Source organism: Carcharodon carcharias, chromosome 10 (assembly GCF_017639515.1).
Source record: "Carcharodon carcharias isolate sCarCar2 chromosome 10, sCarCar2.pri, whole genome shotgun sequence".
Lineage (NCBI taxonomy): Eukaryota > Metazoa > Chordata > Chondrichthyes > Lamniformes > Lamnidae > Carcharodon > Carcharodon carcharias.
Window position 1 is genome coordinate 161,175,479 of NC_054476.1, and position 24,640 is coordinate 161,200,118.

The window sequence follows — 24,640 nt, forward strand, 5'->3', positions numbered from 1 at the left end:
GTGTTGCATCAATACACGTGCCTACCTTTCAGTGTTTCTTCAGACTGTGCGATTTTCCAGAGGATGATGGGGACCTTGCTGCAAGGACCACCTCAAGTTGTGTTCTATCTGGACAATGTCCTAATAACTGGGTTAACAGAAGCGGAACACTTGACTAACTTGGAAGAAGTCTTAAAATGGTTCTTGGAAGCAGGAGTGCACTTGAAAAAGGAAAAGTGTATCTTTCAGGCAAGCGAAGTCATTTACTTGGGCCACTGGGTGGATGCCCAAGGGTTACATCTGGTAGGAGAAAAAGTTAAAGTTATTAAGGCGGCACCTTCACCTACAAGTGTCTTAGAGCTCAAGTCATTCTCGGGTATGGTAAATTATTATGGTCAATTCCTACCCAACTTTTCAACGGTCCCCTAGCCCCTCTACACCCATTATTAAAGAAAAACCAAGGTTGGCCTTGGAAGTAACCTCAGGAAGAAGCCTTCACGAAAGTTAAACAGCTCTTGCACTCTTCGAACCAGTTAGTACACTACGACCTGACAAAAGAATTGGTGCTAACTTGCAATGTCTCCTCTCTATGGTGTGGGAGCGGGACTATCTCACAAGATGAACAACAGTTCAGAAAGGCCAGGAGGCTATGTATCCAGAACCCTCTCAATGGCTGAGAAGGGTTATTCACAAATCAAGGAAGAAGTATTATCTATTACTTTTGGAGTAAAAAAATTTCATCAGTATATGCGTGGCCTACATGTTCCATAGTATAGTATGGTATCTGATCACAAACCACTCTTGGGTCTGTTTAGCAAAGAAAAAGCTATCCCTCCCATAGCTTCCACAAGAATTCAAAGAAGGGCTTTGATTTTATCACCATATGAATACAATTTTATGCACAGACCAGGGATGCATAGAGCCAATGTAGATGCCCTAAGTCGCCTTCCTTTGTGGGAGAGCATTGAATGTGCTCCAACTCCTCAAAAGATCATATTAGCAATGAATGTCCTGGATTCTTCACCAGTCTGCACAGGACAAATAAGAAACTGGACAAACCGTGATCCTGTCTTATCTAGAATACGAGACTGAGTGTTGAAAGGATGGTCCCAGGAACCAGTCCCCGAAGAAATGAAGCCATTCTTCACTCAGAAGAATGAATCGAGTAGTCATGATGGTATCCTATGATGGGGTGCACGAGTTGTTGTTCCTTCACAACTGAATAGCACACATCCTGGAATCTCCAAAATGAAAATGCTTGCAAAGAGCTATATCTGGTGGCCAGGTACAGACAGCGATATAGAAAAAATGGTTAGACACAGTCTCCAGTGCTAGTAACTATAGAAGTTGTCTGTTACAGCTCCAGTACACCCGTGTAAATGGCCTGGTCGACCCCGGGCATATAGATGATGTAGGTCTATTTCTAGGGAACATTTTTCTACTAATAATTGATGCATATTCCAAATGGTTAGACACGTACAAAGTTAGATTTCCAACATCAGGTGCGACTATAGAAAGGTTACACCAAAGTTTTTCAATACACGGATTACAGAAGTCATTGTCTCAGACAATGATACTGCATTTACTAATGCTGAATTTCAAAGATTCATGTGCCTAAATGGTATCAAACACTTAAAGGCAGCATCGGATCATTCGCCCTCTAACAGAATGGCCAAGAGAGCAGTCCAAACTTTTAAAGTTGGGATAAACAAATTATTGGGAGGATCATTGGAGACTAAATTTCACGTTCAATGTTTCACTATAGAACGACCGCTCCACACTGCTACAGGTTCAACACCTTCAGAATTACTTATGAAGCGCTGCCTTCATACAAGATTAAGCCTGGTACTTCCCAACTTGGAGGGGAAGGTAGAGAACAGCCAAGGGAATCAAAAAGTGACTCATGATTTGCATTGTCGAGAGTGAGAATTTACTGTTGGTGAAACAGTAGTTGTGCAAAACTTCAGTGGTGTATCTAGTTGGTTACTGGTGTAATAGTTTCTGTGACTGGACCATTGTCGTACTGCATAGGAGTAGAGGGCTGGATCCACCCGAAAACACATGGATCATTTTAGAAGAAGGGAGGTACCCCAACAAACCAATGCTTCACCTGTAATCATTGGTCCCCCTTGTGATTGATCAGCCAAAGGTAGACATACCAGATGTCCCTGTCGGAGTGGATAACACCGAACTACCTGGGCCTAAGGAGGTACCTGGTGCTGCTGCAGTTCCAGAAAATGAAGATTCATTAAAGATTCTGAAGCCATGGAGCTACAACATTCCACCCAGATCAGGAAACCACCTGAGGGACTGAGCTTATAATTTCATAACCCGTGTATATATTCCTAATGTCAGGAATGTAGTTGTTCTTGAAAACACAAATTGTAAAAAAAATTTAAAGGGGGTGGAATGTAGTAACTGGAGCTTTAAGGAATGGAGTGACTGTAGCTTTAAGACTTATTGTACTGAGTAGTATCATGTGACAGTGTGAATGAATCAGCCCTAAGCGCAGGGAACCTTAGGGGTGGTGTTTGTGCCTTTTTGTTGCGATTTTTGATGAAAGCATTTAACTGCTGCTGAAGACCTGTAAATAAAGTTCACTGTTTCTCATGAGAAACATGTTTGTAAAATCAAATCTATAACACTCTGTCTCGACTCAAGGCTCACTCGCTCTCAGGCTCAGCGCCTGTGGCTAGTGAGAGAAAACAACAGACTGGGCAGCAAGCAGCAACATTCGTGAGTGCTTGGGCATGGGTGTGACATAAACGTTCTATGTTATCATGCTGCACAAAAGCAATCATCCATTACCATTCAGTTAAATGGACTCTCTGGTCACCAGAGTTGGCTGATGGAATCTTACAGTTTTAAAATCTCTCAGACTGCTTTTAATAGCCGCTGGGAGATTGAGGGTGAATCTGGAGGTCTCCCAGTCATTCCACGGGGGTTGGCAACCCTATCCGTAACCCACCCTCTCGCTGCTGAACCTCCAACTTGAACCTCTGTCTGGAAAGAGAGGAAACAGCTTAATACAGAAGAGGAACGTAAGAATCTACTGTACTGGGACACAGGTACTCTGATTCAAATTTCTCATCAATCGGTGGTTACAACTTTTTTTTCCCCCAAGTAAAATAAATCTATTTTTAACCTCTGGACTGGTTTTCCACATTGGAAGAGCAAGGCTGCCAACATCAGTTAAGCAGTGAGCATGTGCTTGTTCTGATACGTGTCAGTGAAGCAGACTTGTTTTTGCCACGATCTGAATTGTGTGTAAAGGAAGTTTGGGAGAGAAGGGAGGAAAAAGCTGAAGGTTTCCTCACAGAAGTGTGTGCAATAGTAATAAAAACATGTCTGTAAAGTTTGTCCGTATCTTGTGGCTCTCGAATGTCTGAAGATTACGGTGTGTGGCTCTAAGATACAGAATGTTTAGCCGCCTTGACAACTGCACCCACTGAAGACACCTAGCACACTCAAATCTATGAAAATTAGCTTTTAGAAATTGTTGTTACTGGGACGTCTTTTAAAAACTGATCACAGCAAAGACAGTTGATAGGATTTTACAGTTAGCCTCATCATTGCTAGGTTACGGTAAAAAGCACAGCCAGGACTCCTGTTCTTGATTGCTATCCTGCATCATTGAGTGACAACAGGATGGGACTATGATGTTTCCTATACAGTTGTGTAGGTTGTAGCCTGTTCCTGTCTATGCTTCCAGTCGAATTATTGCCAACTTGGGTATATGCCCTTGGGCTAAGGCCTGTTGGCAGTTGTAAACCATGCCCTGACACAAGTCAGAAGAGGAGGAGGGAAAAGAGCTTACCTTTAAATATAACCTTATACTATAAATAAGGAGTGATTGCATTATTAGGATTTATGAATGCTTCATATAGAGTAGGCTGCAGTAATTATTTTGATAGACCTACTGTAATTATGGGATGTTAGTAATTGATGTATTGCAGATTTGTTTTGGCTGTGCTTCTGACTTACTATTAATGTTGCAGGAAAGCTTGATTCCTGATTACCAAGAGTCCAGTGCAAAAATTCCAAAGAGTACCACTAAAGAGAAATATAAATTAATAGGAAAGCTGGCGCCATTTCTGACTGTGGAATCGGAACCCAGGCGAAGTAATTGTTGGCAGCAACAGTAATAAAATATAATGATTCAATAATAACTACACTGCATATTTTGATCCCTATGTTTTGCTTCCCGAATTCTGTGTAAACAAAAGTGCATTTTCCTTGTAAAATATTGATTGAGGACCACAGTTTGGCAGGAATGACAGACATGGTATCTGAGAGAGCAAGTTTTGGGGCTCTGCTAGGGTATTGGGCAATTCAAGGAACTTGCCTCTTGTAGCTTCTCACCAAGGTAATGGCGCATTGCATAATCCAGAACCTTAAAGGATTGGGTGTGGGGGTGGGGGAGAATAGACAAATTCAATGAATGGGGCTATTTTAAAGAACGCTGACAAATTTTCTTATCAAAAGATGTGAGGATTGTAATGCATTTGGAGAGTAAACATAAGTAGCTGTTTTTTATATTATTAGCTGAGATCCTTAAGGAAAAGGGTCTTTTTGGCTATTCATTTGTCCCAATATGCTCGATGCCAGTGATGTAAATCACGTCAACACTCACGAATGAATCCTGAAACCTTCATTGTGTTATTCAAAGTCATTACAACTTTTCCTTTGCCTACTGGATTTGAGTTCTCTTAATCCATGACGTGATAGCAACAGGCTGAATGGGTTGGTTATTTTGCCCCTTTTCCACTGACTAAGTGAGTATAAACATTGTGTGGTGTTGCTCAATGTAACTGATATCATAGCAGCACATTCAGGAATGGAGGGGTGGAACTGAGAGAGATAAGGCCAGACAAAGACAGATAAAAATACTGGCAGACGGTTAGAAACACAAAGAGATATAAAAAAATAGACTCTTATTTAAACTAGGCACCTCTCATTCAGATATGGAGCCCTTAAAAAAACAGAAAACAGCAATGGAGGGCTTTGCATGATTCTTTTAGAATGAGGTGTTATTTTATTGTAAAAGATAACCTTCTATAAGCCCCATTAGTGGATACCACTCTTCTATTGCATGTAATGCTATCTTAAATCCAAAGTTGCTGGTGATTGGACCCCTAACACTCTAAAAGCAGAGGCAGAGGAAATATTTAGCACCGCGTTGCTGGAAGTTGTTAGATATTTGTCATGTGACTTATTTTCTCATGAACAATTAATCTGTTGCTATGATTATTTTTTCCAATAATTTAATAGGTTTATGAAGTTGTTCACTTTAAATGGGTTAACACCTTAGTTGAAATATGAAGTGCTGTTTTTCAGAAAATAAACCAGAATGAGCACAATACACATTTAAATACAAGTTTGCATCAACAGGAAGCAAATAAGTAATTGCTTCGCATTGTTCAACTGCCTTCTGCTCTGTGTCTTGCACAGTCAGTGGCGACAGCAAAATAAACTTGTCTGATTTACAGGCTGGTTGTTCAGAAGAGTCATGCATCTGAGGGAAACTGAACTACAGCAATAATAACAGTGGCAGTGATTTATCACTACATGTTAAACCCAGAAAAGTCAACACTAATATCAGTCATTCTTAGGTTATTACTATACTTAAAGTCTAACCTAACATTGACGCCATAAAATGTGGGTGTTTAATTAGAGAACCTATATGACTTGAGCTGTATGCTGTCATTTTAATTAATCTTCATTCTCTGAAAATGTAGAAATTATATGTGATTCACCAAGGGGAAAAAAGACGGATTTATATAGTGCCATTCACCATGATCCAAAGGGGCTGTACAGCCAATGAAGTATTGTCACAGTTGTTATATCGGAAACTCAATAGCCAATGTGCGCACAGTGAACTCCCACAAACAATAATGTGATAATGACCAGTTAATCTGACTTTGTGATATAGATTGTGGGATAAAGATTGGTCAAGACACTGGGATAACTCCCCTGTTCTTCAATATAGTACCATGGGATCTGAGAGGATAGACAGGGCCTTGGTATTAACATCTCATCTGACAGACCATACCAGTGACAGTGTAGCACTCCTTCAGTAATGCACAGTAGTGTCAGCCTGTATTTTTGTATTCAAATCTCTGTAGTGGGACTTGAACCCACACCTGCTGATTCAGAAGTAAGAGTGCGATCCACTGAGCTACAGTTTTATAGACAGTCATGGGGTTATGAATTCACAAAATCTCTTTTTTCATTTTAGTAACCATGTAAGTAAAATAAATGAATTAGCTTTAAATTGGGCACAGGCGATACAGTATAATTACACTGGCTTTATCATGTGGTGATATATAATTGCTGCTCTTACATTGTAATGGTACAGCTGGCTTCCAGTGAGTGATCCTCCTGCTAGCTCCTAGCTTGTGGGTTTTAAACAGTTAGTGGTGACACCAGCATAGATGTGCTGGATTCTTTAAGGCTTGTGGTGGGAGAAACCCTTTCATTTAAGTAACTGGATCTTCCTGACCATAAACCATCGCAAATCTGACCACTTTACTTTCGCATTGCCAACAGCTGAGCAACATTCACATTATCGGAAGCCAGTGGCACTAACACAGCACTAAGGCAAATTAATAAAAGCAGCTAATCAGATGTCTGTTATTGAAAAACTTCACTTAAAGTGAATGCATGCTTATCCATTGTTGCATTTATAAATTCTACAAGGTTCGCTTAAGTAATGGCTGGTCACAACAATTAGGCCACTGCAGTTGGCCTTAATGCTCCTGGGGCTGAATCTCTTCTGTTCTGGAGTCTAAGATTGGTCAGGCAAGGAAGTGGGAGTGATTCCTGCAGCTTGACTGACCACACACGATCTTGCGCTGGTCGACTCATTATACGTGCATCCAGGAGGAGCTCACCGATTCTCATGGCAGGGGACAGACTAGGAAGTCGTTACCTCACAGGGTTGAAAGTCTGGGCACCGTATCTAATGGGCACCCGGACAGACCTGCACTATCCCTTTCATCTTTGGCCGAGCACTGCTCCACCCATCCCCACTAACCATTCCCCTCTTCCTTAGTCATCCTCCACACAACTTGCAGAGCTGCCGCCTGGGTTTTGTTGGGGGGTTGTGGGGGGGGGTGGTCTTGAGCATAGGCTGGCATTGACAGACACTCTCCAAAGAGGACAATTCGGCAGCAACTCGCCGTTAATCGTGGGAGAAGTCTACCTCGCCAGGTGCACGCCGCTTAGGTGCCGTTGTGAATGTGAACGTTCCAATTACTCGCTGTCAGGGCCCTTAATTTGACTTAATTCCAGTGAGGTGGCCTTATAATGAGCATGCTAATGCATGCAAAAGGGCTCCCTGGCATTGTCTGTCGGGAAGCTCAGCCCGCCTTTAAATCCGCTTTTGTGTTCTCGAGAACTTAATTCCGAAAGTTCATCCCACTGTCGGGAAACTGACTTTTGAACTCCGCCAAGTTAAGCTCCCCCACCTGCCAAGCTACCTGCTGCTGCTGGCAGGACTGGAAGATTCTGGTCTGGCCGGGAAGGCGGGGGGTTGGGGTGGGGGTGGGGGTGGGGGTGGGGGGTGGAATCAGGCAGTATTCCCATTCTAGAAAGCGAATATGCGTAGACATTGGGTTAGAACAAGCTTGGGATGTGATGATAGCTGAATGCTATGCTGAGGCCACAATGGGAGCAATGTACAATTGGGTGAGTGCTAGAGAACTGATGGTGTTTGTGGACCCACAACCTGGACATAGTCAGTCCCTAAAGCAGAGAAGTTTTTAAGGAGCTTAAAGAGGGTCTGGTAGAATAAATACAAAGAAACTGGGTGGAATCGTTCCAGATTTACACTTAGTGGGGTAGCGGACGCTAAAAAGGACCTTTTACCCGCCGGCTGCAATGGGGGCTTTTCCATTGTGTCAGCCTGTGTCGTCCCCATACAGCCTCGTTCATTATGCATTCCCAAGAAACACGCCGTTTCAATAGCAGGCCGGCTCTCGTTCGCCCGCCGCGCCAACACCTCACCGCTTCCTCACGCTGGGCGCCATATTTAAAAAGTGCAGCCGCACGCACACCCTTCAGTGCTTCCGGCTCACGACTGCTGCAATGAAGGTATGGCCCCAAAAGGCAAGAAGACAGCAGCCGCGTCCCCCACCCCACCCCAAACCCCAATTTATTGATGCCTTTTGGACACAATGGAGGCCTGCCATGATGTCGTCTACCCCCCCACTCTGACTGCAGGGTGGGCAGCAGTGGCACTAATCCAGCAGAGGGGATGAGAGGTGGTGGCAGTGGTGGTCAGCACCAATGCCCTGTAAAAGAGGACACAGCGGGATGAATGGTCTTATCCGTTCCGCCAGGGTAAGTCACTCTTCTCATCGCCCTCAATTTGCACGCTGACAAGCCCATCACACATCCACAGGGATCTCGCACCTCAAGGGACAACACCACTAACTCCCACACACACCCTCACATCTCCTCTCGAGCTCACATCTTCATTCTGTCCATGGCTCCGCTCACCACACAGACACCCCACTCAGTGCCATGTGTCCTGGTCACAATCTCTCCATCTGTTTTCATGCAGGAGAAGCTGGCTCACAACAGCAGGAAGAGGTCTCAGACCAGGGGGTGGAGTGGCCCACATTAGGCCCCTCACTCACTTTGAGGAGCGTGATCGATGAGGATGACGGTAAGGTCGGCAGCAAACACTGTCGTGAGGATCCTGCGCCACATCATCCCTCTCTCAACGCAACTGTGAGTTCTCTCTCTCCTGCTTTTGACTCTGCTGCCATGCACTAATTATCTCTACTCTAGTTCACAGGGAGCTCTGCCAAGTGACTGACACCCTCAATCAGCCAGTCCCTCAGCTCCATCCGCGTCCTCAGCCCAGCCAAGAGGACACCTCATCCAATGAAAAGCTGGAAATAAGCAACCTGGAAGACCCATCACAGTGCTTACCCACACCCTCCAGCAGCGCAGAGACACACACCTGGGTGGGATCTAGATCTAGAGCAGACTCGGGTTCACAATTTGGTGATCACCACAGAGACACATGTCTGCAGCAGGAAGAGACAGGTTCAGCCAAGCTTCCTGGCACTCAGAGGACTGCTGGGAAAGAAGCATCTGTGAGGGCCACAAGCCAGATGATGAGCTGCTGGATTTGGCCTCCCAACTCATCGCAGAGTCAGCAGAAGACAGGGGAACATCACGCAGAGGTGTTGGAAACCCTCAATAGTGTGACACATGAGCTAGAGGAGTACATCTGCCTGCTCTCTCATAAAGTGGTGCCCACATATGTGCGTATGGAGGTCTCCATGAGGAGGATGGCGGACACCATGGAGACCCTTGTCCAGCAGAACACAGAGATGTGCGCACACTGCACTCCATTGCCTTGGCCATGGGTAAATTCCTGCAGTGGCAACTCGAGAGGGAAACGGGGCACCTTGATGTCCCTCCAGGTGCTCCTTCTGCTCAGAGTCAGGCCAGGGGCCTTTGGGCACCCGAAGGGAGGAGGAGCGACAGCTGGTCACCCCTGGGTCATCCAGCCAGGAATCTCAGAGGCTGTCCTGCTCAACCTCATCCTCTGTCAGCATACAGGGAGCAGATGACCCGCAGGAGGACAGCCAAAGTAAGCCACCGCCCCCAAGGCCTCGGCTCTCCAGAGGACCCACACCGAAGCCATCAGAGGCAACAGGGCTAACCATTGCACAAGCTGTCTCCACCCCTGCTGTGTCTGTCAGGGGAACACCTGGAAGTCTAAGGCGTTCAAAAGCTAACAAATTCTGATCACAGTTGGCTGCACGGGTGAACACATTTTGTCACTTTACAATCTGAAAATATATTCGCTTGCACTGAATAATGTATAATGGTGTCTTTCAGCTTCATTGAGAGGCCTCACGAGCCCTCCCCCTGCATCCCACCTCCTGCCAACTAACAGTCCAGCTGCACACCGCTGGTCCACGAGTGATTCTAAAGCGGGAAGTGTGTGTGCGGAGGGCTCTCGAGTGTAAGCACTCTCCCATGCACACGCAACCTTCCCTCATCACACTCATCTCAATGTCCTGAGCATTCTCAATGCTGCCTGCTGGGGTTTGCTTTCAGTTGTCCATCTGAGCTGACCTGTATCTCCGCCCACCCACTGTTCACATTTCCATGCAGCACCTGATCTCACCCACCACGACTCTCGTTTCACAATTTAGCCAGCATGGCAGTGCTACTGTTTTTCTTGCACTTCCCCATCCTTTCCTCTCCCCCAGTCACCCATTTCCTTTCTTCCCTCACTGTTGACCCCCCCAGGCATCACCTTCCACCTCCCCTCCTTGACCTACCAGCCGCAACCCTTTTCCTTCGGGGGATGCCCAGATGAACACATTCCCTTTCTTCCCGAAAATCCCACCCCCGTTCACATTAACTTCCCCGACCTCCGCCTTCCCACCTCCAGGATCTGTGCCTGCCTCCGAGTCCTCACCTACCACCTTCACCGTCCCTTCTACCAATACCATCACATCCTGACCCTCCCACCCTACCATCTCATTCTGCCCTCAGTTATTCTCACTATTCTCTCTTCCCACGCCTGTCCCCAGTTCGATCCCCAGGAGGCAGTCGTGGACTCAGCAGAGCCCTCCCTTGCATGTTCACCCGGACATCCCCACCCCGCCTATGGACTCCTTGCCCCCTTGGAACTACTTCCACCCACCCACCAATCCCCAGAGATCCCAAACTTAGTCCTTCCCTCTTCCTGACTCCTTCCCTCAGCCTTACTTCTTCCTCCAAGTTTACTCCTTCTTCCTCCTCCCTCCTGGACTCCTCCCTCTCCCCCAGATTCATCCCCCTCCCCCTGAGACTCCTCCCTACCCCCCCAGACTCCTCCCCCTCTCGGGACTCCTCCCCCTCCCAGGACTTATCTCCCTCTCGGGACTCCTTCCTCCCCCCCTTCCCTGGGGCTCCTTCCCCTCTTGGGACTCCTTCCCCCCCACCCCAAGACTCCAGAGGGCACACAGAAGACTGGCAAAAGAACTAGAGTGGAGATGAGGAGAATTTTTTTGTGCATTGAGTTGTTATGATCGGGAATGTGCTGCCTGAAAGGGTCATGGAAGCAGATTTAACAACAACTTTCAAAAGGGATTACATATACACTTGAAAACAAAAGTAAAATCAGGTCTAGGGGAAAAAGTAGGGGAATGAGTTGAATGGATACTTCTTTCAAAGAACCACCATAGGTATGATGAGCTGAGTTGACATTTTCAGTGCTGTATGATTTTAACTCTGCAATCAACGAAGTGTCTTTATAAAATGCTTATATTGGACTGTTGATTGAGATTTATGTGATAGTGTAATCAATGGAGTCATTAGGTTATCAACACCACTAATTCTACCAGTCTATGGAGAATTTCCTATTTCAATTAAATACGTTTGCAAAGGATGTTGCGCTTGCACAACAGATCTTTAGCTCAGTCCCTGAAACAGTACTTACTTAGTTTCCAATGAACTTGGAATCATACAATCGTACAGGAAAGCTTCATGCCATTTGACCCTTCATGTCTTTGCCAAATCTTTGAATTTAGCCAGCTTCTAACCTCCCTTGTACAAAAGCAGCATCCCTTAAAAAAAAACTTGTAATAGAAGCCTTATAGTTTCCATGATTAAGTTCCATGCCTAACTATTCCATACATAACTATTGACTGATGGGTGCTGACAGCTGTAGTATTTTTCTAAGGTAATAAAATGGCTGATGGAATTTGTTTTACAAGGAAACTTCAGTTAAATTTTCAAGTTTCTCTTGGCAGCTTCGTGTCGTGGCTGTGATATGGACCCGGCGCTCTTTGAAGTGCCCAGAGGCTACACTGTAGTTGGCAGCAACCGGGATTCCTTGCGGGAGGAGGATGACGACCTTTTGCAGTTTGCTATTCAGCAGAGTTTGCTGGAAGCAGGCACTGAATATGATCAGGTAGGGGGAAGGAAAGAGCTCCCCTCTGGTGCTGGGGACAGGAACTGCATGTTAAATTCACGCAGGGTTTAAAATAAGTTAAAGACTGAGTACCGAATAAGAGTGAGGATATCTGTACATCCTCTGGGACCTTCAGTTGAAGCTTCAGATGTGCTATAATAATAAATTATGTAAAGAATAATGAAAATCTGGATGTGATTAGAAGTAACCTAATTGAGCAAATCAAATAATGCCATAAGATTGAAGCTTGAGCTGTTAGTAACTGTTATTTAAATCCCCAAAATGAGGGTATAGCCTTGAAATCACTTCCTGTGACTACGAAAGCTGATATTGTCCATTAGTTCAATTTTAGATGTGAATTTATTCTGCATACGGTTAATACTTGCGCTGACAGCTGGTGTCAGTGCAATAATAATTCCCAAAGGTCAAAGTGTTACTGATGTACAGTGAATTCGTACAAGAGGATTGAATGCTGGGATCTTATTGCCACATAATTATTTGAATTGATTACTTGGGAAATAATTTTACATCCAGAATATCCTGACGATAGTGCCTTATCCTATGTAAATGCATTTTTTAGTCCACAGCACAATATGATTGATTAGATAAAAATAATAATAATAATAATAATAATAATAATAATAATAATAAATTGATTAGGTCTTGTAAATCTTGAATTAATTTATTCCTGAATCCGGATCAAAAAACAATTCTGTGTGAACTACTTTTTGGCTAAAAGATTCATAATTAGAAGGCAGGACAAAGAAATATGAAATACTTGAGCCGAGAATTTCCCTAGAGGTGCTCCCTCCCTGCCACCATACCTCCACCAGCCCCAAATAAATAAATGCTCACAGTTGTCTTCACAAGGTATAATATTGAAAGGAGCTCATTACAGTGTTAGAGCTCATTACAGTACAGTGTGCATTTCCTCCACCAGGACGATGTTGGGGACTATGAATAGGGAGGTGGGAGTGGTCTTCATGAATACAGGAACAGGGAGGATGTGAAATGCTTCCTAACATCAAAGATAGTAGTTGAATGCATCACACAAACTGCAGTGTGCTAGTGCTCCTGAGTTTTATCCCAATTTTGGAATTCAATCTTTCAGGTGTGATTGTTAGAAATTACTGGACTTAACTATGATGCTGTATTATAATCCCAATAGAGTGTAATAATCTCAAGGAGCATTTGCCTGAATTGATCATCAGCAACAAATGAAAAATTAGCTTGAGCCTTTGTGAAGTCAAGTTTAAAGGGATGTCTCATCAATACATCCTTTTAATTCCTTATAAGGTAATCCATCATCAAACCCCAGCACATCTGGTCATTATTGCAAATAGTATTTACATCCCTTCTTCACGCTTCATAGAATTACATAGAAGTTACAGAGAAATAGGCCATTTGGCCATCCAGTCTAGGGGATATTCAATCTCTGCACAAGCCTCCTCCCACCCTACTTTGTCTAACCGTATGAGCATCTCCTTCTACTCCTTTATCTGACATGTACTAAAGTAGCTTTCCCTTAAATCCATCTATGTTGTTCCCTCAACTACTCTATGTGGTAGCAAATTCCACATCCTAATCATTCTCTGGATAAATAAGTTTCCCTTGAATTCCTTATTGGATATATTAGTCACTATCTTATATTTATGACATTAGGTTTGGACTCCCCTAAGTGAAAACATGTCTAAATCTACCCCATCAAACCACTTCCACATCTTTAAGACTTCTGTTCGGCCATCCTTCTGCCTTTTCTTTCCTAAAGAAAAGAGACTTGGTCTGTTCAGTCGTTCCTGATAGTTATAATCTCTGGTTCTGCTATCATACTTGCGAAACCTTTCTGCATTTCCTCCAGTGTCTCGGTATCCTTTTACAATAATTGTAATTTAATTTTACTAAACAGTGTTGAGTAATCTCAGTTAGATTCAGACAACTTATTTCATTTGTACACTATTTCACAAACCAAGGTTGCATTCTGCAAAGCTGCATTTTCTTCAGAAACATCCCATCAGCTTTGTCTTTTTAAAGCTTGTGATGTAGCTCAAAGTTCTTTCTGTTTTTAAATGACCTTACTATCAGTGGTGTAATGGCAATTTTAGAAGTGGGTTTACTGTGTTTCAATTAGTATAGCTAACAATATGTTGATTTTTCTTAAATGCATATTTATGGTCCGGTTACAAGTATTGAACAAAACAAATCTTTTTCCTATGTTCTCAGAACAAAACATCAATGTTCCCATTAATCCCGACTTTCCAAACTCTGTTTCAGGGATTAACTCCTGGAGCTGTCAGCCTTAAATCAAAAAATACTTATCAAAGTATTGTTATGATCTCAGCTGATATTACTACTGGACAATTCAGATCCCAGGTTGGAATCCGGCTTGATAGATCCTAACTTTTACTTTTTGTTTAGAAACGTGGAGGGTGGCTACTGAACAGTGTCACAGGAGTCATCTGATGAATTTTTAACCAACAAAAACATTTATTAGACAAGAAAAGATTAACTATATTACAGTACTCCTTCACCCACAACTATACCTTTACAGATATATACAGATTCGTAAGGGTAACACAAGTTACAAAAACTTGCCTGTTCACAGTAAGTACACGGTCCATGTAAACCAATAGGCGACCTGTAGTCAGACACACCACACTCTGAAACCAAGTGACAGATGCCACCCCAAACAGATGCTATGGATCTCTCCTCAACTCCCCTCAGGCACTTGTTACACCGTGAGCCAACCAGTCTCACTGAACTCCTTCTTTCACACGAGGGTTTCCAATCTCCACTCTCAAAGAACCTGCTTTGGATTCTTCCCCCAAATGACATTTTCTCTTGGAGGCCTTCCATAAGGGTCCACCTCCAGAGTTTCAAACTCTCCTTCCGATGTTCCTCTCCCCTGGATCGCCACCTGCATTTAAGCTTTGCCTTCCACACACACTCAGATACCCAGCCATGCCAACAGAGCACCCACTGCTTCACATGCCCATAGTAAGGAGTCACCAACCTTGACTGTCTCCTCGGATCTTCTGGCTTCTCGCGAGCCTATTTTGCTTTAAGTCTGAGTCCTGCAGCTTTCTCCTATTAAGCTTGGAGTCTTTCTCTCTGCTCCTTACTTCCACTTCCACTGAACAGGGCCTTTTCCAGACTCCAGTTCTTCCTTTGACTAGAAGGTCTTCTTGGGACTTTCTCTTTTCCTTTAGGACCAGCTCCCTGATTTCTGGGACTATCTCCTGTTCTTATGGGAAATCTGCTCTCTCTACAGTTCCCTCTGCTATGTCCAGCCTCTCCTGGCTTCAACTTTAGTTTGGGACTTGCTATTTGTCCCTCTCCAATGCTACTTCTGCTGGCAACTCCTTTCAACTGAACTGAAACTGCATTTCTGTTTTTCTCTGTCTCACTCTCTCTGGACCCCTGTTCCTAGTCAACAACACAGTTTTTTTTCTACCTTGTGTTTGTTCTAACTCCCCTCCAGGAGTCATAAAGCCTCATTAGAATGCAGGCATCTTTTAAAGCGAATCTAAAACTCAAGTTCCCCCCTCAATACAGAAACACAAATTAAACTTAAAGCTAAAACTCATTCCTAACAGCCACAAATACAAATATAACTTACTTAATCTATCTCTAGTTCCTAACAGTATTTTTGTGTACACAAGTGGTACATTTTCCATCAACCTCATCCTGATCTAGGACCAGGATTTTTCTCATGTCAAGGAGCAGTGCATTTTGTAACACTATTTTCAATCAGAGCCAATGGTGGGCCTTCAAGACGCAGGGTGATGAGGGAAATTCTGAGGCAATTGCTACTTTGGGTTTCACGATATGCAAAGGTTTAGCACATCTAATATCAGCCTTATCATCTTTGAACTTTCAGAATCTTGACTTTTGATTTTTCCAATGTGTTGTTTTTTCAATTGCCCAAGCCTAAGTCATTCGCTTTTCTTAATCAAAAAATTGCTGCAAAGGAGCAAAAGTCCAATCAGCCCATCCCAGTTCATTCCTCCAGACAAAGCCTAATGCAGGCCTCCATTCACACCAGCCAACCACCTCTTAAATGACTACAAAGTTTTGCCTCCACTTAAAAGACCACTTCACACATTGATCACTCACCAGGAGAAGGACTTTGGTTAATTTTATCAGTGGGTTGAGGTGTCGCCGCTGTTATAACTCTGGTTACTACATTTATCTAGGATGCACAAAGGAGTAGGGTGGCAGGAGGGAATCACAGAATCACAGTGCAGAAGAGGCCCTTCGGCCCATCGAGTCTACACCGACACGTGGGTAGAGGAGAATCTTAAAAAAAAACAGATGCAACTTGCCTGTTTCAGACCAGTTCGGGCCTGGAACTACATTTGGAGTTTTGCCTTGTTTCCATTAATCACAAGAAACTTAAATTAATGACATTATGGATAGCTACCATGCTTTCAATGGTATTCACCTATGTTACTATTCATATTTTCTTTCCAGGTGACCATCTGGGAAGCATTGACAAACAGCAAGCCAGGAACACGCCCGATGACCTGTGAGGATAGGAAAGGAGAAAGGTAGTGCAGATTTGGAGAGATTCATTAACTCTGGTATATAGTACCTCAGGATCTTAGATAACACCTGGATTACAGGCATTTCATTGTTTACTGTTATAAGTGCATTTCTAGTGTAACACATTCATTAGATGGAACAAACCTGTCAGAGGACATTATTGCAAATGTCCTCAATGAACTATGTCAAAGCATCATTTTATAGATCAACCACAGAGAAACAATTCAGAAAAATAGTCATAAATAACTTCTGGTAAGTTATGTTCAATTGGCAGCGTGAAGGGCAGCATTTATATCTGATGGATTTGCAAAGACTTTACAACATGTGGCCTAACCCTTGGCATTGGTGTATCAACCTAAAACAGGTTAACTTTTAAAATATAGCTAACCTACCGCATACTTTTTGTTGGTTCACTCATTTTATGAATTTGGCTCAGTGCTTAACTAGAAGATCCAATAACATGCCAGAGATGTTCAGAATCCCCACATTCACTGCCTGACTCACATCAAGCAGGAATGATGGGATGACTGAAAAAAAAAGGAGGAGGCTCGAGTGCCTTTTATTTTTCAAGGTCAAAATAACACCTTACCTGTTTGTTGCTACATGTCTGGAAGGCAGGAGCATAGATCATATTTCCAGTGGACTGTGCACCTGATCATCTAAGGGTTGGATGACACTGGGCAGTAGTACACCTAAATGATCATGGAATGCAATGTACAATAGTGGCTACGCTTATTCATACTTTCTTGAGTAGGTTACGAGCTGATTTATGTCTAAAGAACTAAAGAACGTGAGCGAGGACACCATGAAAACCGAAACTTGGGACATGCAAAGTAAAATTTAAAGCTGAACTTCGAAGCAAATTGCATTGTTCCCATTAATACACAGTGCGGAAATCTAAACAAAAATCCCAGCCTAGGATAAATAAAATATACAGCTGATTTCGCCTTCCTCCTGATCAAAACGTCATATTGACTCCACAGAAAGCCATTCCAAATGTGGTTTGCTATCTGTTACTTCTAAATACTCCCAGTTTCAATGCAAGAAAACTGTAACACACTCACCTGCTCCTCCAACAGAAGTATTACTGTTGATAAATACAGCTGGAGACAAAACTTGGAGCATGTTGCCTCTGTATCAGGAACAAAAGTTCTAGATGTTGAGCCCCTCACTTACTAACAGATTAAATAGAATAAATGATACAGACAATGCAATGTGAAGTTTGTAAGAGACCTACCAGTTGCTGAGCTCAGGCAGGTGATTAGCTCCCGAACTTAGTGCTACAATGGTCTCCATCCTTCACTTGAAAGGCCAGTACATCAAACCTCTCCCAGGACCTTTACCCTTGCTTTATACTAACCTATTCCAGCACATCACTCTACAGAATAGTTGACTTCTATGCTATCACAGGAACAAGTGGCAGGTGGAAGTTCCATAATAGATCGCAGGACATAATAAAAAAAACCTCTTGTCCCCTTACATACATAGAAAAGATAAACATATAGTTGTCAATCATATTTATTTGTTGGAAGGCTACATAAATAACAAAATAATTCTCTTTATGTCGATGATGCCAACCTAACAATGGGCTTTGGAAGGTTTGAGTGGACATTTGGATATTTCCCAGATTGCTGTGGCCAGCTGATTCTCGAAAAGCTGTCTGTTTCTTACAGAAGGGAGTTTTGATAAAATGGATAACTATCACATTTGCTGCCAGGATTCCTGATGGAGGCAATTTGAACAAGGGCAGCTGTTCCAAAATCTTTTGGCAGGTTTACCAGTTTGATCTGGGTGACAGTTAAGATCTCATTGATTCTGCAGTTAGTGAAGATTTAAAGAGCTCCAATGCAGCCCCCAACCCGTCTTGTGAGTTAATTTGAGATGTCAAGAATTAAAAGAATGATATCCTTTGAGGGCATGTTCATTCTCTGTGTGAGCGACACCCAGTAAAGCTTTTACAGTATATGAATTCTAGAATCCTACTGTAAGCATAGACTAAATGTCAGTAATAATTAAAGTGTAGGCAAATATAATAATACCTTAAAATTTTAAATCGTCTAACATTTACATAGTTGCCTGTGGGAGCTCAAACCACCAAGGTAAACATCCAAGGTGACACTTCTAATAACATCACTGACTGTGCATTTCGTTCCATTGTAACTCCGGTAATATTGAAATGGTTGCTTTAATGCCACTGGCTGGGAGTTGGCATCACATTGATGCTGGCAATTGATTAGCCAAAAGCAAACGTGCACAAAATAGAGGCAACTTAGGGTGCTTTACATCCATCGCAAGTTAATAAGTTAGGAGAAAATCTAAAGATCAGACAGCATTCCCTGCCCCCCCCCAACCCCACCATTCGCCAACCCCACCCCAGTCCCCTGTCAAACAACCCCTGGTTTAACACCAAGTTATGGTCAAGGCAAGGCTCGTCGTTTCAAGTCACTTGTAAGTGCTTCACTGTATTGCACCTAACTGCAAACACTGATTAAATGAAATATTGCATCTTACTGATTGAATCTGACACTTGATTATCTTGTACGGGGTTGAATTTGCAAAACTGAATGAGTGTTTGTAAACCTCCACTGATATTGCCCAAATCTGGTCCATTGTTCAAATTTCAGAGCAGAGAAAGGCAGAGAATAAAAACAGAATTGCTGTAAAGGCAGCAATTTTTTCCACCACTGCTCCCCACCCCTTTATAATTAATCCTTTGAGGGCTGAAGGACTTATTTTGTTTTCCTTTTTATTCAATATTTCAGAGAAACATACATTTTCAGTCACCTGTCTTCCCAAAAATGAGACTTAGACAATCTAATTTTGAATATATTGTAAGTATCATTACATATGCTGCAGTTCACTCTAAGTGGAAATGGAGAATTCTTGGGCTATTTTTGGACATAGTGCAGGAAAGTGCTGGCAGTCTACAAAGGGTTAACAATCTACTTGCTAACTTTATCCTTTTATATTAATATTTCCACAATGCAGTATGTTGCTTTATGATTCGTAACTGTAAATTGGCTTTAATTTAAAGCATTTATTATGTACAACTGGAGGCCTTTTTTTAAAAAAAAAATCCCCTGCTACTATAACCACAAACCCAATTTATTTACCTTGTTAAATTCATTAAAGTTAGTCATAAAATGAATTATTTATCCCAACATCATGAATTCAGGTTATTCTCTTTAATACGACACATTGGGGAATTCCCAAAATGTTTCTACAATTTCTATTAATATCTGACAAATCTCTACGCCTCATTCATGAACATTAAAACTTTAAAGTGGGAATCATTTGCAATAAAAAGGTGGGAGTTAATATTTGTTAAAGCACATATTAGCACGTTATGAAGGGCTTAAATCATTTGCGAAGGTGTCTTACATCTCTTCATTCATAAGGCAGTACACTACAGCAGATAATGCGCTTATGATGCAGTAAGATTGGTGTCCAGTGTGGATGTTAGCTTACCAATACTGTGCTACTCACGGATGCTTCAGAAACAACTCTAGGGTACCAAAGCTCTCTCAGAAATTATATACAGCCTTTAACAAGCCTCATGTTACTGGTTTAGTGAATGTTTGGCTATGTTAAGGCACATGTAACGATCAAAAATAGCCTGCTTTGGAAGATTAACTGAACTTCAAACATGTTAACTGCTGTATTGGGATTATACAGAAGCAGGGGTTAAATGCATTACTTTTTCTTGCTAGATCGGAATTGGAAGAAGGCAGTCAGACCTGGTGCCACAAGAAATGTCATTGCATCTCCCTTCACACCAATGTATTCACCTCCCAAATAACTTCACAAGGTGATAATGGTGATTACAAAATTACCCTGCTGTTGGGTCTGCATCTCCCAAAATAAGTGAATAGCCGCGCAGAGATTTTACAATTCATTCAAACCCATACCAAAACCTCTGAATCATACTTGGTGGAAGACGTTGCACTGTACTTCGCTTTGGAATTATTTTGGTGTTGAAACTACTTTTCACCAATGCCAATTATGGCTTAAGAAATAGCAGCGGGGTTAGGCCATTCAGCCTATTAACGTGCTGCACCATTGAATAAGATTTCGACTGATCTACCTCAACTCAGCTTCGATACCCTATCCCCATATAGCTTGATTCTTTTCAAACTTTTAGTGCGAATGTACCATTAAGTCACCCAAATTTTCTCCATCACAAGATAAATTTAACGGAGTAATAAAAACAGAAAATTCTGGAAATACTCAGCTGGTCAAAACAGCTACTTGTGGAGAAAGAAACAAAGTTAACATTTCAGGTCTTTGAAAAGCTCGTCAATCTGAAAAGCTAACTTTATTTCTCTCTCCACAGGAACTGGCTGGTCCTCTAAATATTTCCAGCGTTTTCTGTTTTCATATTGGATTCCCAGCATCCACAAAAGTTTAACTTAATCGGCCCCGCCCACACAAAATGGCGGCAACCCCCCCACCCCCCCCCCCCCCCCCCCCCACCAACCCCGATTGGGGGCACCAATTGGAAGGCCGCTCCTACGCTTACCACCCCCCCCCCCCCCCCCCCCGATGGGGAGAAAATGTTGCCCATAGTTGCGGAATAAGGGGACACTCATTTAAAACTGAGATGCGAAGGAATTTCTTCTCTCAGAGGGTAGCGAATGTCTGGAAATCTCTATCCCAGAGAGTTGTGGAGGCTAGATCTCTGGAAGTATTTAAAGAGCAGGTAGATAGATTTTTGAAATATCAGGGAGTTGAGGGATATGAGGAGGTGGCATGAAAGAGGAGTTGAGCCCCGGGGCAGATTAGCCCTGATCTTATTCAATGGCGGGGCAGGCTTGAGGGGCTGAATGGCCCTCTCCTGTACTCAGGTTGGCTTGGGATGCAGAGTCCATGACATCTGCCTAAGTATCCATATTTTGGAAACATGGTTAAATCTTGTCAGCCCTCTTAGCATAAAATCGGCACATTGCTTTTAAATTATTCATGAGAAAATAGGGATTTTCACACAAAGAGTTAGATGAAAGAGTGAGTCATTTATCAGGAGGATAAATATAAATGAAATATATATGTGATAAAGTCTTAAATCAGATCATACAAATCAAAAGCCCACAAGGTAGCATAGCTAAAATTGATCTATGTGTATGGAGTATTGGACTGAATAGCAAAACAGGAAGGTTACACATTTTAAAGCTGTTGTTTGCTCCCAGATCTGGATTATGCAATAGTAGACAGTGCTAATTTATCACATCACTTCTGCAGTGATTCAGAGCTAGAAAAAAGCTATCCAGTAGCCTTGTCTCCTGTACTATTTAGGTCAGTGCAGCATTTCATCTTAGCCAGAGTACGCCAACAGTAGGGGCAGAGTCCACATTTAGTTGACTGCTGTCAGTGTATAAGTGCTGATGCTGCTTTTTAGCTGTGATGCTGGTTCAATAATTAATTTAGGTGCCTTTTGATCGTTTGCTGTGCTTTATTGTTGAGCTGCAATTCAGGCAGAATTTTAGCTGATGTGGCCCCGCTGATGAATTGTGAGCAGTGCGGTATCATGTACTGTGATGGCACTTCTGCTTATCCTTGCAATTGGTTTGGACAAATCATATAATGGAAGCCTGCTACCCTCTTACTATGCATTCTGGTGAGCCTGTGAGCTAACCTGCCTTATACAGATGCAGCATGGTGAGCAGTCTGCTGCAGATTGATTGCAGTCTGTGCTGAGGCTGTCAGATAAAGCAGTTAATAGATATCTAACAGTGAGGTACAAGGCAGCAATTGAATTAGGCAGTTCAAATTGCATCGTAACTCTTGAAAGAAAAGCACACAAGCTGCTCAATTTAAACAGTGCCAGAGATTTGCTGGTGTTTACATTGCATAGTTTACTTAATTTTTTTTTTTAAAAGTCATCAATATGGGATTTTCTCACTCTTCAACAAACAAAAGGATTGAGCAGCTGTTTGAGATAAAATGGAGTTTATTGTGACACAGGCCCTGAAGGCAAACAGTGTCATGTGTCTGGGAATATAGTAATATTAGTTTTTCTGGCAACAGATTTCCAAGGAATATATAAGGTATATTCAGTAATAGCCTCCACTTGCATCTGCTCATTCAGGACTGTAAGGGACCAGGACTGCAAGATATCCAAAAAAGATACAATGGTACAACTTTCCAATGCTTTCGCATATCCTGTAAAGAGAGACCTGTTTGACACTTGCTGTACTTTTGCTTCAATGTTTTTCGATATATTTCACCCGCCAGAATTCTCATTCTTGCGATAGCAATGTGAGCTTATCGGTACATATGATGGTAAACATGTTTGTTTTTCAGAAGATAAAATAAAGTCCTTCAGTGCTCAAAGGGTTAAAGGTAAGGATGGAGATGGCAGCCTCTGGCTTTTTCTAGCTCTGAAGTGATTCCTTTGCTCTCAGCCACTGGTGCTGAAACTTGGGGCCAGATGCAGTAACATCACTATGTCCTATGGCAATATGGTCTTTACAGGCCCAATGATGCACCCCAAGTAAAATGAGGAATGGTAAACAGGATCACCTGTTTAAGGCCAGTAATAAGCATATTGCCAAATCAAAGTGGTGTTATTAGTACCATTCTCTATCACAGCACTGTAGTCCTGATTTTCTACACTCTGTGGGTGCTTTGTCATGATGGGTTGAGGTGGCTTTGAACCTGTATTCTGATGGTACCTCTTTTAAGTCTTCCACGTCTTCTTGCTAATGTTATTGGCATAATTGAGTCTTGCGTACACTTGGGTTTTAGTTTTAGTGATTGATCAAACTGTTTCTATAACAATGGACATACATTGAAACAAAGGTACAACCAGTAACTATGGCTAAATTAGTTTAACCTATAGGCCCGGATTTTCCGGCCTTGTTGTGGGTGAGGTGGTGCCCCAGCCAGAAGTCCATTGACTTGCGGCGGGACCAGAAGATCACTGCGGTGAGTGAGTGTGGAAAATCCCACCCACAATTTGGTTACATAACTTGATAATATTCTTATTGCTATTGGTTTTAATTTTCATATGATGACTAACTGTTAAAACTCATAATCAGTTGCATTTCAATGCAACTTCAAATACACTAGTCCATTTTACAAGTTCCAAAAAAAAACACTGCCTGAAAATTTAAGGCTGGAGTAATCTATCATTTTCCCAAACAACTCTTTTTGTCACAGAATTGCAGAAGGCTCTAAGCTCTGTAACTCACTTTAAGACTGGGATTATTTGATATAATAATCGGTGATGGTTGGAAGAAGATTCCATTTCCTAGCTCTGTCACACTTGGCTTCAAGGAGTATGCATGCTGTATGTTGCCCGAAATACGCTCTTTTTCCTGGTATTACAGCCCATGTTATCTCACATTATTTGTGAATGTTAAATACTACTTATAAACAGACTGACACCCAAAATCACCAACATTTTTTTCTACGCCAGATTTTTAAGTGCAGTAAATTGATAAACATTCCATTGTCGATGTTATCTTGCCTGTACACGTTCAGTGGTTTGCAACACTTTTAAAATGACTGGTTCCTTGAGTTTAAAGTATTAGTTAAATTTTAGGCACCTTTAAAATACCTGTTTTGTATTTTGTCTTGTTTCTCTTTGAAGAAGGATCACAAAACAGTTTCCAGTTACCTACCCCCTTTAGGATTATGCCCTTTGACACTGCAAGTGGAGCAAATAAAACTTAAGATTGGAGGCTCTTGTTGCGAGTGCTTCCTCGGTTATAGGTAGCTGACTACAATGGTACAGGAAGTGACTTCAGACAGGATTGATCCATTGGAAAAACTCAGCAGGTCTGGCAGCATTCTTCTCCGCCGATGCTGCCAGACCTGCTGAGTTTTTCCAGGTAATTCTGTTTTTGTTTTGGATTTCCAGCATCCGCAGTTTTTTTGTTTTTATCATAGGATTGATCCATTGTTCAAAAAAAAAATTATACCCCTCCTCCTTGCCTCCAAATGCTATACTGGACCTGCAGTGAAATAAGGGAACTAAAAATACCAAAAACATGAGAAAGAATGGCCTATGTTTGTAATATTGCATTTTATTAGCATTCCAATGATTGCATAATATTGTCAGGTTCCTGAAAGGTTTTCTTAGACTCAGAGAACATAATATTAACAGTATAAGAGGTCTGCCTCCAGTTAGGATGTTCCAGAAGAGAGTTCACATGCAGTTATTTATCATTTGTTTCTAACTCTGTGCACAAT

General features: G+C 42.4%; 1 protein-coding gene and 1 long non-coding RNA gene across 4 annotated transcripts in view; one reads left to right on the forward strand and one right to left on the reverse strand.

Moving 5' to 3' along the window:
• The window catches only part of ankrd13b (ankyrin repeat domain 13B), a 344,010-nt gene that overhangs the window by 315,990 nt on the left and 3,380 nt on the right, over positions 1-24,640 (forward strand). For all 3 annotated transcript variants that reach the window (XM_041198330.1, XM_041198331.1, XM_041198332.1), the window contains 2 exons: positions 11,748-11,908; positions 16,379-16,455. In XM_041198330.1, coding sequence (XP_041054264.1) covers positions 11,748-11,908; positions 16,379-16,455 — 238 coding nt within the window. The remainder of the gene's footprint in view (positions 1-11,747; positions 11,909-16,378; positions 16,456-24,640) is intronic.
• Positions 54-24,079, reverse strand: LOC121283583. The gene is made up of 3 exons (XR_005944290.1): positions 24,006-24,079; positions 16,350-16,431; positions 54-279 (listed from the first exon to the last, which is right to left on the reverse strand). It is a non-coding gene; the product is annotated as an uncharacterized LOC121283583 (long non-coding RNA).